A 12345-nucleotide genomic window follows, 5' to 3' on the forward strand; every position below is an offset into this window, starting at 1 on the left:
ATGGTGAAAGATTTACTGCGGCGTTTGCATCTGCTATAGTTTTGCAATGGCAGCCTGTTCCAAACTGTGCCGAGCCGTCCAGCTGCGGCAGGCAGCACAAGGCCCGATACAGTTGGAAATTTCTCCAATACCAATACTCAGTTCCCATGAAAGTAATCTTAGATTTGAAAAATGTTTTGAAGCTTTTCCCTCTTTTGAAAGAAGCAGCATGGGTCCTGCCACTTCTGCTCACACATTCGGGGGCTGTCGATCAAGAAAATAAGGTTGTTTATCTCGACCATATGTCCCGCTTTGGCCCTGTTGAGTGACAGTAGTGCAGTGCGTGAAGTGGGCCCACCCAGAACTTAAATCTTAGCACATTCTGCTCGAAAATTCCCAAGAAGGAAGCAAAGACCGGGTCAAGTGAAGCTTTTCCAGCGCAGATGATGTGTGTTTGTGTTTGATCGCTGTAGTTGTGTTAAGTTTTGAAGTGCGATGTGGTTTGCGCTGCTGGCGCACACCGTACAGTACAGTGCATTAATACATGTTCACCAGTGTTCCTACATCTGCAGCTTCATCCAGTGTTGTTAAATGACTGAATTATGCTGTCGTCTAAGGCAAACTCCTTCATGATCTCATCCTTATTCGTTGTCACCAGTCAGTTTTTTGTTTATTTATTACAGAACGCGCTGGTAAATGGAAAAATAAATGGTTCCGTTATCAAAGCAACCCTTGAAGTAATTTCAATTTCAGTCATCTTTCAGCAGAGGCAACTCTTCAGGTAGTCTGGCACCATGTTTTCATGATATTCAGTTAAATATGACATAACACGTTTAAGTCCTCTGCTTGTTTTTATTCCTTTTCCATTCATGTACATCTGATCCGTGGTTTCTTTTTGATTGTTTGCGCGGATAAGGAAGACATGAACCCAGTAACTGCAAGGTTGAACAGTAAAACAATAAACACAGCCGGAGTGAAGATTACTTTGGCTACTGCTGCCGCTGAGCCAACAAGCTACAAATGGCTACGAGTCAGCGGCGGTTTGCAGGAATTTCTCTGCTCCGACTCCCATTGCAGGAACTTCGTCTGCAGCTCGTACGCATGAATCAAACGAGCCGTCGCGCCGACACGACCCGATTACAGATGGATGGACAAGTGTCTAGCTGTTTCCTGTGGTGGATCTGGTTGTAGAAGTGGGAGCAGAAGCCCTCCCAAGCATGTAGTGACAATGCTGAACGGAGGTCGTAGCTTTAACTTGACGGACGTTATGTTGAGGAGATGCTGGGTTTCAGAAAACGACCACACATTCGTTACCTGTGGTATTTAAGCAGTGCTGTCACAGACAAAACAAGAGGATTATTGTGGTTATAAGAGGGATTTATACCCAATTTTTTCTATATCAGCAGGTTTCTTGTGGCTTGAAATGACATAAAAAGTCACCAAAGACTGTAAGACCTTGTGAAAGAGATGTTAATGATGAAGTCTGACTTTTTTTTTTTCATTTTTGCTAGAAAAGACCATGTCCAGAATTATTGTTATTAAAATGACCACCAATCTTATAGAAAATGCAGCTTTTACACCTTTACAAAAGGTCCTGATCATTTCTACCATGTTCTAGAACGTTCTAATGCATTATAAAGTGAGAACAGCTGATGTAGCAGTTCTTCTGTCGGTTATTAGTCGATTGCAAGTCAAAGCAAAGAGCTCAGTGAGCTGCTATTATGGACCCTCGCTGAGAGAAAATTGTGCCTTGTGGCTTTTCAAAAGACAGGGAACGCTTATAAAGTCATATCCAGGTGTTTTCAAATACCGGTGTTCACAGTGCAAAGTATAATCTAAAAAGTACAAGGAGTTCCCCACTGTGAAACATCTCAGAAGAAGTGGATAGGTGGACAAAAGTGATCATCCAAGAATCATCCTGATGAATCTGAGCAATTCTGGTGTCAACATCTCAAAGCAGACCCTGAACAAGGCTGGTGGGACTCCGGCTAGGACTCCACCTCTTCAATACAGACACACAAAAGCTCAGCTGGACGAAGAAGAAAGCTGCTGCTCATCGGTTATGTGGTGGGATGAGATGTTGTTTGGATTTAAAGAAAGGAGACGCATTCAACCCTAAGAACAGCATCCCTTCAGTCAAACACGGTGGTGGGAATGTGATGGTTTAGGATCAGCCAACCATGTCCAAGTAAACAGCATCATGAGAGAAAGATTCTGCAGGAAAACATCACGCAGTCTGAAGAGAAACTCATCCTCGGGCAACAATGATCTAAAACATAAAGCTGATGTGGCCAAGGAATGGTAGACAGAAAACAGCTTGATGATAGGAGATACTCCTGATGTGTGTTAGAATGCAACAGAGGAACAAAAAGGTTTATTGTGGGACACCGAGGAGGTGGGGGGTAGAGGAGTGCTGGTGCTCGTAGGTCCTTCAGTGGAGGAGGTGAGGGGGGATCCAGGGACTCCAGGGAAGTGGTCCAGTGCGGGGGAAGTCCATGCTCCAGGGGAAAAGTGCTCAGAAACCCGTGAATGCGAACCGGAGTGCTGCGGCTGGTGGCTGATTGGTGGTGGCAGGGCTGGAGAGGAGGCTCTAGGGTAGGCGAAGGAAACGAGAAGAACAGTACAACAACCAGAAACAAACAACAACTCGAGATCTAGAGAACTGTTCTTTGGCCGATCTACCGCTCGAAGCAGAGTGAATCGTCTGACACTGCATTGCGGGGAGAAACTTGCAACAGGAGGCAGGTGAGGTGAATTAGCGAGTGAGTCCTCCTCGGCCACGGCCTCGCCCAGCCTGAAAAAACATGCACAGCACATCACAGCATAACAAACAAGCCATTAAACTGCCCAACTCAGCTAGAACCCCAACACTTGAAGATGTTTGAGTGGCCCAGCCAGAGTCCAGAGCTGAATCCACTGAGAAGAGTGATGGAGAAGAAGCCTCCAAGCTAAAAAAAAAAAAGCTGGAGATCATCACAAAGAGGAGCAACATCCCAGTGAAGACATGCAGAGAGACGATTAGTGATTTATTAACTATTTCATTAATGTGGAGGCAAATGAAGACCGACAGTGACCATGAGAAGGGGGTATGAATAATTTTGGACATCAAACATTTAGTAAAAAACGTGAAAAACAAAAAAGCTTCAAAACAGTTTTAAATCTGTAGATAAATGTGTAACATCTCTAACACAATGTCTTAATGTCTTTTGTCCTTTTTTACGTTACTTCCAGCCACCATCAACCACAATTTGACACGGATATGAATCATTTTGGGCATAACTGCAGCTCAGACTTGGAACTGTCATGTCGGTTTTATATGTTCAGATGTGCAGGATTAAAATATGTAAATATGAAATAAAGTGGTGTGGATTAATAATTGCTCTTAAAACCTGATTCTTAACACCTGGCAACCGTCAGCCTGAACACAATCACACAGGACAGACTCACTAGAGCAATTTTTCAAACACCTGTTGAACAAGCAAAACACAAACCTGCAGAAATTTGACATTTTCAAGCCTTTTGCCAACTCTGTGGATGTTTACTTTCCATTGCTGAACCAACAATGCTTGATACGCTCATTTTAGTCACGTTTATATGAAGATTAGTCAAATTCTTTTAGTCTTTGAGCCTCCAACTATCTGCTAGTAGCATCTGTTCAGGGTCTCCACGGTTTAGAGTTGATTTTTTTGTAGCTTTCTCTGAAATAGGTCAAACTTCCGTGTCATCTTAAGCTTCTACTTGTGTTGTTTTAACAGGGACCTCAGGGGCCCGTGGGAGAAGCTGGTCCTGCTGGGCCACCAGGACCCCCTGGTCCTCAGGGACCCAGTGGACTCTCCATTCAGGGACCCCCGGTAAGACTTGGCTGCCATATTTTGAGGAGTTCAGTGGCACATTTTGTAAATTTCCACATTTACTGTAGCATTAAAATGAGAATAATTTATGACGCCTCTCTTAGAACAAACAGCTGTGGTCCTAATGTTTGCTCAAGACAAATATGGAACCAAAAGTTTTATTATTCCCAAGTATCACCCATACGTTAAATCATGCTGGTATCATAGTTACTGGTTGCCATTATGTTCCTACCTTCCTCCTGTAGGTTGACAAATTGTGTGCAGCTATGAATGGACTTTATGTTGAGCCGTCTAACGCCTGCCAGTATAAACGGACAAATGTTGACATATGCCTCAAATAGACTTCCAGACATTGGTAGGATCTTGTCCAAAGCAGTCTGAAGCTGTTCTGGGGACTTGTGGTGGCCCAGCGTCTTATTAAGATAACTGATGTTGGCTTTTCCAGTCCTTCGGTAGCAATCGAGACGAACACGAGTCCCACCGAGATGCAGTGACTTGTTTGTTTTACAGGGAGCTGGTGGGGAGAAGGGCGAGCGAGGAGAGATCGGTCCCGCCGGGCCAATGGTAAGAACATTTCCTAAAAATGATTGTGACGGTGAGACACAGTTTTTGAAGTGTGTGTTTGTGATGCTGATACGAGTCCCAATATTCCAACCCAAAGGGGCAACTAGTTCTAAACCTGTCAGTGTTTCTACTTCTGGTTTTGTCTTCAGTAAAGGAACTAAAGTGAGTTGCGTTATAACAAACCCAGCCGTGTCTGCACGTCTAGAAATTGTTCTGCTCTGTGTGTTTGTGTGGAGAATACAAATTAATTCTACATCTATTATCACCGAGGTGCCCTGCAGGCTCGCGGGAAGGAGACTTGTTGCACCATAAAGGCATATTTCTGTGAATTCAATCCATTTTTCATTATTTTTTTCTTGTGTTTTATTAATATTTTAGACCGCAGATGGTTGTAATTGAGACTGATGTGGAGTTTGCTGCACGATGTAGAGGAGCGAGAGAGAAGGAGGAGGAGGAGAGGTTAAGGCAGACGATGATGATGATGATGATGATGAGAGGGAGATGGATGGAAATGTTCAGTGTGTGTGTGTGTTTTGTTGCCGAAACACACACACACACACACACACACACACACACGTGGACAGGGAGCAGTCTAATGGAATCATTGGGATGTGAATAATCATTACCAGCGTCTCCATTATTGGGCAGTGAACCAATCAAAGGTAATGCTGAATTAATTTAATGGTGCTCTACTGGGAGCTCTGGATATCAGCACAGACAGAGTCACTGCTCCGGTGGCTCTGCACCGGGGGGAAGATATTGTTTTTAAAGGAAGATTTTGTCATTTATGTGCTCATTAGAATAATTGAGGTGATGGAATTCTTTTTTATTTTTTAACATGTTTCTGTAGGAACATGCTTGCAAGACACAGTTATTGCTTTTTGCAAACAGCGGCCGTTGACTGTCTCGTACTTTCAGGGCTCCGCACACCAGCTGCCGATCTTTATGCTTAATTAGAGCCTTACTTAGGTTGGAGTCGGGCGGGTCTGTGCGGGGAATTGTATAATTGTGTTGTCACCCAACTACAATCACAAATAAGACATTTTGTGAGTCAGTCAAGCGCCGCCATGTTTCCATCACTTCCTCGGACATTACACTGACTTAAACTGTAGAAGTTGCTTTAAATGAATCCCACCAGAGCTCAAGTCCAACTGCTGATATCCAACAATGAACAGTTTGCATCAACCTTCTAATGAAAACATGTCAAACCAATAAGAACTCTGAGTGAGAGGAATCAAACATATTGGTAATTGGCAGCATAAAATAAGTTGAGTTATGAGCTGATTATTCATTCAAAAAAATTAAGTTTCTCCAAGTTATATTTTCATTTCATTCAAAAGGATTTTTTTTAGTTGTTATGTACTTATTTACCATAATTATGAGCATAGGTTTTTAATTTGGTAAATTTGGAAAATAAATTGTTCTATTATTTAGTAGGTAGAGAGGGGGGAAAAAAAGAGAAAAAGTTAGTTATCGAGCCGATTTCATTCAATTTCCTCAACTTGAATTTAGTTTTAAAACAGAAGTATGACTTTAAAATACACACATTCTGAAGTTAATGCAATTACTAACATTATTATGTCAACTCAGCCCATCGAAATAATCTTAGCAATTTAAAAGGCTTATCTAAATAAGTAAATTCAATTTTATTTATTATTATTATTATTATTATCGTTATTATTATTACCTTGCATTCAATTAATCGGTGGGAAGAGTCATTACTTGTCATTGTGATCTGACATAAAGTTATCAACCTAAAGTACAAATTCACAGTTCAAATCATTGGTATCAAAGCGCTTTATGCTCAGGATCTTCTTTTTTTAATGTGTTTTCAACAAAAGTCCAAATGCGGTTTCCTCTGGAGAACCACCGTAGGTGTTTTTTGGGGGGTTGTGCACATTAAGCAGGTTATCACTGTAAAGGTTTGTGAGCTATTTTCAGATTTGCAGCTTAAATGCAGTAATTTTTGTGAGAGAGGTATTACATTAAGTTATCTGACGTAAATAAAAAATAAAAATATGGCAACAGAAAGCCAGTCTGATAATTAAAACTATTTATTATCCTGTAAAACTGTTACTGTACAAACTGCATTGTATTTGAGTTTAGGTCTGGAGGATTGTGTTATTGTCCTTTCATGGAGGTAAACTTTTTTTTCTTCAAATTCAATTAAAATGTTGCATCAACCAAATCTTTTTTTTTTTTTTTTTTTTTTTTAGTATCTGGGTTTTTAGATAGACTTAATTTTAAGCCACATGGGGAATTTTACCAAAACCATGGAGGTGGAACTAAATTTGTTGTTTAGCTTAAAAGACATTTAGAAAACGGAACTGCAGAAGATCTTTTCTAATACAGAAATTGTGCGACTCTGGACAATCCACGTCCACTGAACAGAACGGGTCGTTTTCACTGCTGAAGAAACGGCTCCTATTTCTACTTTCCACACTACAGTCAGTGACCCTGAGCTCACTTCCCCTCCTCACAAACCCCAATTTAACCCCTGCCCAACCCTAAAGCACACCTTCACCTCAGAATTTATTTATTTATGTCATGAAACTCAATATTTGTCCCCCAAAGGCAGATAAATCTCCAGAATGTAACTGTATAAACAGATTTATGTCCTCACAGCAACGCCAGAACAAACACAGAGGAGAAAACTAATCAGTCTAATTAACTGAAGACAGCTTGTTTCCAACTGAACTAGTGAGCTTAAATAGTGAATACATCACTGAAGATTTCACAGCAGCAACACAAAACACTGCAAAATGAATTTTATTGTTGTCGCGGAGTGTTTCCTGCCAGATAATATTCCTATTTCTTCTCAATCAGTTTTGCAGTCTCGGCTGACAAGCTCATTGTTGCAGTTACGCTTAAAATAATAACAGATAATGTGCACATGCTTGAATGAGAATTGCTTGTGTGTGTTTTCCTGCAGACAATTTCTTGTTTGAAGGAGGAGAAATGTGGCAGAGAAGCATCCCTAAAAGTTCTTTCAGCTCCTGCCTGCTCGGGCACACTGAGTCAGAGTCGACCCTGATGCAGCACTAACTGCTCCGCAGCAGAAATAGTGGCTTCTATCAAACTTACGAACTGGAAAAAGAACACCCATAATGCCTTTATAGTCTCCTGACAGGGAGAGTCCATTGAGGATGGAGCTGAACTCTAGCCCTGTTCTGCATACAGCATTATCTGGGTGCATCAGCTGTTTTAAAAGTTGGAATATCATGATGTAACTTGTGATATTTTCCTAAAGATTTATTTTGTTAAGTAGCCATGTGGTGCGTGCCTCAACCCCTTGGGAAGAAATGTTTTTTATATCATTTATTAGCGCCTAAACTCACAGTTAACCCTCTGAAACCCCAAAGCCACCAGCAGGTTTCAAAAGCTTGATTTACTTCTAAAATATCTGCAAAATTACACCATTTATCAATGACAGAAACTATAAAAAAAAACAATAAGAATGATCAGATGTTCAACTTTCTGACATACCATTGGGCTGCAGGGTGGCGCAGCTGGTAGCACTGTTGCCTCGCAGCAAGAAGGTCGCCGGTTCGCGTCACGGTGGGGGCACCGGAATCTTCTCCCCGTGCAGCGTGGGTTCTCTCCGGGTTCTCCGGCTTCCTCCCACAAGGTCCAAAAACATGTTGAGGTTAATTGGTGATTCTAAATTGTCTGTAGGTGTGAATGTGAGTGTGCTTGGTTGTCTGTCTCTAAGTGTAGCCCTGTGATAGACTGGTTACCTGTCCAGGTGAACCTGCCTTCGCCCTGAGTCAGCTGGGATAGACTCCAGCCCCCATGACCCTGGTGAGGATTAAGCGTTGTATAGATGATGGATGGATGGATGACATACCATTAGCATACCATGGTGGATGTGCATTTCTGTTGGGATAAACTACCTGTGGTATTTCATCAAAATCACTCAAATTTTCTTCTTAAATTTCACCAAAAATAAACCATTTGCACTAAATCCTGTATCCTGACTGCGTCCTCAGGTGAACTGCAGACGGTGCTTCCACAGAGCACAGAGGAGATGAAAAGGGAGGTTGTGAGGAAAACTGAACCAGTTTGAACAATAAAATAAATGCAGCATGGCATATAAACGGTCTGCACAGGAGCAGGTTGTTGTAAGATGCATTCAGCATGGTGAAACACCTTTTTAGAGCTGCAGTGTGGTAGAAAAAACACCTATTTTGTAAAGCCTGTAAAAATTTAGTAAAATATTAGTCCCACCTGTGGGCCCTTAGTAAAATGTTTAATGCAGTGATTCCTTTTGTTTTAGGCTGCGCTGTTTCAAAAGAGGTGCAGGGCTTTATAGGTGCAGGGCCAGAGACTGCATGAAAGTTAAAGGGGTTGTGATCTTCTCTGTGAGTGTTCCTGCTTTCTGTCTCCATAAGATCTGAGAAGGACTGGCAGCAAGCTGTTGTTTCTTCTTTCTTCTATTCAGGGTATCATTGTACAAGCCACTACAACTGATGGGGATACGACGTTGTAGAAAATGAGTGGATTTTAAATTCACTTTAGCTGCAGTCGAGCTCTTCACGTGGAGCTGACATGGCAAAAGTTTTGATTTTGAGAAAGTGAACGACGTTATTTTTTATTTTCTCCACCAGTGAGCACAAGCTGCTGCAGTCGCTGATCACGTCAAACTGATCCATCGATCTGGCTTCAGTGCACATCGTGCTATGATGGGATGGTCATTTCCTTCAGCCGTCCCTGCAGTTCTCTCCTTTAATCACGCTCAGGGGTTGATTTAATGCCTGGGTAGCCGTGCTGATTATCTCCCCAAAGTCCTCTGAGTCAACAGGGTCTTAATTATAAGGGAAAATGTTTCAAATATGATAATGACAATAATATTTGCCTTAATTGGACAGGTGTTGATTATAGCGCTGATGCGGATAAACTGGCAGAAGCAGCTGCAAAGTTTTTGCTGTTGACAGTCCTCGTGGCTGCTCCTTTGGACGTTTGTTTTTTTATTTTTTATTCTGCTCTTGTCAGTTTAAATCTGTAAATTTTCCCTTTGTTTCGAGTTTTGATGAGACCACAATCCATTCGCCACACTCCAAAATGTTTGCCTCTGCTGGACCTGTTTAATTTTTATGAGCGGAAGTAACGGTGGATGCTCTCAGGAGGCGAGAACAACTAGTCTCTGAAGGAGTTCGCAGAGAGCTGCGGCGCTCCTTGATGCAGCACTATCTACCAGCGCCTGCATAGTCCTATTAATAAAAGCTGGCAGTGCTGCCCTGTGCTGCGCTGTGTTACTGAGTAATAATGTGTTTTGTCAGAGAGAGGAATATGAATGGATGTGTGCGTGGCTCAGTGGGGGAATATTGTAGCTTCCAGGGCCCTGTTGTAATATACGAGGGACCACAGAGAATCTCACAACTCTAAAGCATCAATTACTTACTCTCCCTCTCTTCCCCCCGTTTTCCTGTTTCTCTCTCGCTGCAGTAAATACAACGTAACCTTGTCGTCCCTTCCACCTCCGTTTCAATTTGACAGTGAAAAATGCGGCTGCAATGAATAGCCAAGCGTGTGTGTGTGTGTGTGTGTGTGTGTGTGTGTTATCGCTCACTTTCATTCTGTTTATCAGCCAGTGGGTGTGTTATCAAGTAATAATTTTTGTTTTGTCTGCGAGATGGATGGAGGTTATGTAGTTTTTTATGTGTGTGGCAATAATTTAAACTTCTTGCTGGATCTTCTACAGATGCATGTAGTCGCCACTTATAGTTCCCCCTTCCTGTCTTCCTCAAGGTTTAATCTGCTGTTCGCTGAGAAACTCAGGGCTGTGTGTGTGTGTGTGTGTGTGTGTGTGTGTGTGTGTGTCGTCCTGCGGCAAAGTGATCCCAAGGCTAATGTGGTGAATCAGAATTACTTGCCCTCTTGGATTCCGATTATTTCTTTGGCCTTCCCGCTCACATTATTCTCGATGCGTCTCATGTTTTAGGAATAATTTATTAAGAAACAATGAAATACCTGAATGCATAGTCATTGCATACTGAATATTGCATAATTAGTGTGTAATTGAGGCTAAATCCACGCTAATATATACCTTCTGCATTGACGCTACTCTGGAGTTTTTAGACTCCTAAAACAAACTTTCAGAAACATGTCTGATGCTGTTTTGCCTCGAAAAATCTGGGATTATGTTGTTGGACCAAAACCATAGGCTGTATTTAAAAGATGGAAGTAGCTTCTAAGTCTGGAAAGTCCAACACTGAATTGCCTTAAACCTGCATTCTCTCTAACAGCCAGCAGGTGGCGACTGGTCTGGTTGCAAAAAGAAGCCAGGTTATATAGACCCCTATATATTTCTCTCTTGATTTGTTACCTCAGTAAACATTGTCCAAATGAGTTTACAGAATAAACCTGTAGCTTTACGTCTCCTTTAATGCGGCATGATGTTAACTCTCTAAATTATCGACCCACTTACAGTAAAATAGATGATAAAGCAGGCGAGGTTTCAGGGCAGGGCTACTTTGTAAGTGACTTGGGTTCCCTGTCACGGTTACGTCTTTTTAAAACGCTGACATGTTGACGGCCTAATTCCAAACTCAGGACTTGACTGTGACTGTTTCTCAGAGCAATACAAGACGTCAGCCTCAGCTAATAGCGGTTAATTCAATATGGAGTTCGGCTACAGACGTTGCTGACCGTCTTGTCTCTGCGAGCAAATCTCTGGTCTTACTTTTTTCCAGTGTCGTTCTTCTCTAACTCTTGTTTTCTACAACTAAGCAACCAACCCCTTCATGCTTCATGTTTGCGTGTCACCCACAAGCTTAGCACATGCAAATCAATTTTTTAGTTTTTTTAAATAAGTGTCTTTTTTTTTTTTATGATACAAAAATGCAATTTATCGGTCTGTTATACACAACTAACGCAAAAGTGATCATATCAGTCAAGCTAACAAAGCGTTTCCTCTCCTCACATCCCACGACGGAGAACAACTGAGTAAATAAATAAAATTGAAACGACAAAAAAAGTGAAAAGAAGGAAAGCAAACAATAAATAATAATAATAATAATGGTACACTTTAAACAGCCATCTACAGATTTAAATCATTGCAGCGCCAATGCAGAGGATAGTCACTTGGTTCAGTCTTATCCACGAAATTCATATTTAAAAGTAATACTTCTCTCTCATTTTCAAGTATCTGCTGATCGAAACTTGATCGTTTGAGTTTAAGCTGTTATTTTGTGTCTTCGCCGGCTGTACGTTCACCACCAGACTGCATTCTTTCCCTTCAGATCCTCCCATCCTCACTTTACACTTCAAGTTCTTTAGCGCCCAGTCATATATAGACATGATATACATTATCTGTGTGCAGACGGAGGCTTACTTCCCTGCTCTCTGTGTGTTTGTTGAGGTTTGTAGGAATGTGAGTGAAAGCGACGGGGGAGACGTTATTGCAGACGTCTTGGGAGAATGAACATCGGCCAACATCTGAACAACAGCACCTCATTAATCATACGAGGCCGGTCCTCTGCAGCCCCCGTCCTGTAATTTGTAGAACCTTTAACAGTGTTAACTGTCCTGTTTTATGAGCCTTCCACTAATACTGAAGTGCAGAGATAAATCGGCTCCACACTTAATCTGTGGCTGTGTTTTGGAGCCGGCCGTGTGCGCTGACCTGCAGCGAGGTGGATGGAGGGGAAATGGGGCAGGAGACGGAGCAGCAGGGTCGCCGGCAGCCGGAGGGTTGGAAGGTGCTTCTTTCCACAAATCAAATTTATGTCCACTGCAGTCAAAGCATCGATGAGCAGGACCGCAGACCCTCAGCTGTTCTGACCTTTGGTTGAATGCACACATGTATCTTAATTACTGTGAGAAAGTTTATGAAAAAAGACCGTCCTCGTTATAGTGGAGGTGATTCAGCAAATGACAGGTTCAGGACCGTAAGTACAGTCATAAAGGAGATGAGTTCACAAGTTGGACAACCCGATCTTGAGGACTGATT

General features: G+C 42.0%; 1 protein-coding gene across 1 annotated transcript in view; it reads left to right on the forward strand.

Moving 5' to 3' along the window:
• The window catches only part of col14a1a (collagen, type XIV, alpha 1a), a gene marked incomplete at its 3' end in the record, with an annotated part of 185450 nt that overhangs the window by 156027 nt on the left and 17078 nt on the right, over window positions 1-12345 (forward strand). Inside the window, exons 38-39 of the mRNA XM_008292091.1 lie at window positions 3735-3830; window positions 4341-4394. Coding sequence (XP_008290313.1) covers window positions 3735-3830; window positions 4341-4394 — 150 coding nt within the window. The remainder of the gene's footprint in view (window positions 1-3734; window positions 3831-4340; window positions 4395-12345) is intronic.

The sequence above is a fragment of the Stegastes partitus genome, unplaced genomic scaffold (assembly GCF_000690725.1).
Source record: "Stegastes partitus isolate 25-593 unplaced genomic scaffold, Stegastes_partitus-1.0.2 Scaffold784, whole genome shotgun sequence".
Lineage (NCBI taxonomy): Eukaryota > Metazoa > Chordata > Actinopteri > Pomacentridae > Stegastes > Stegastes partitus.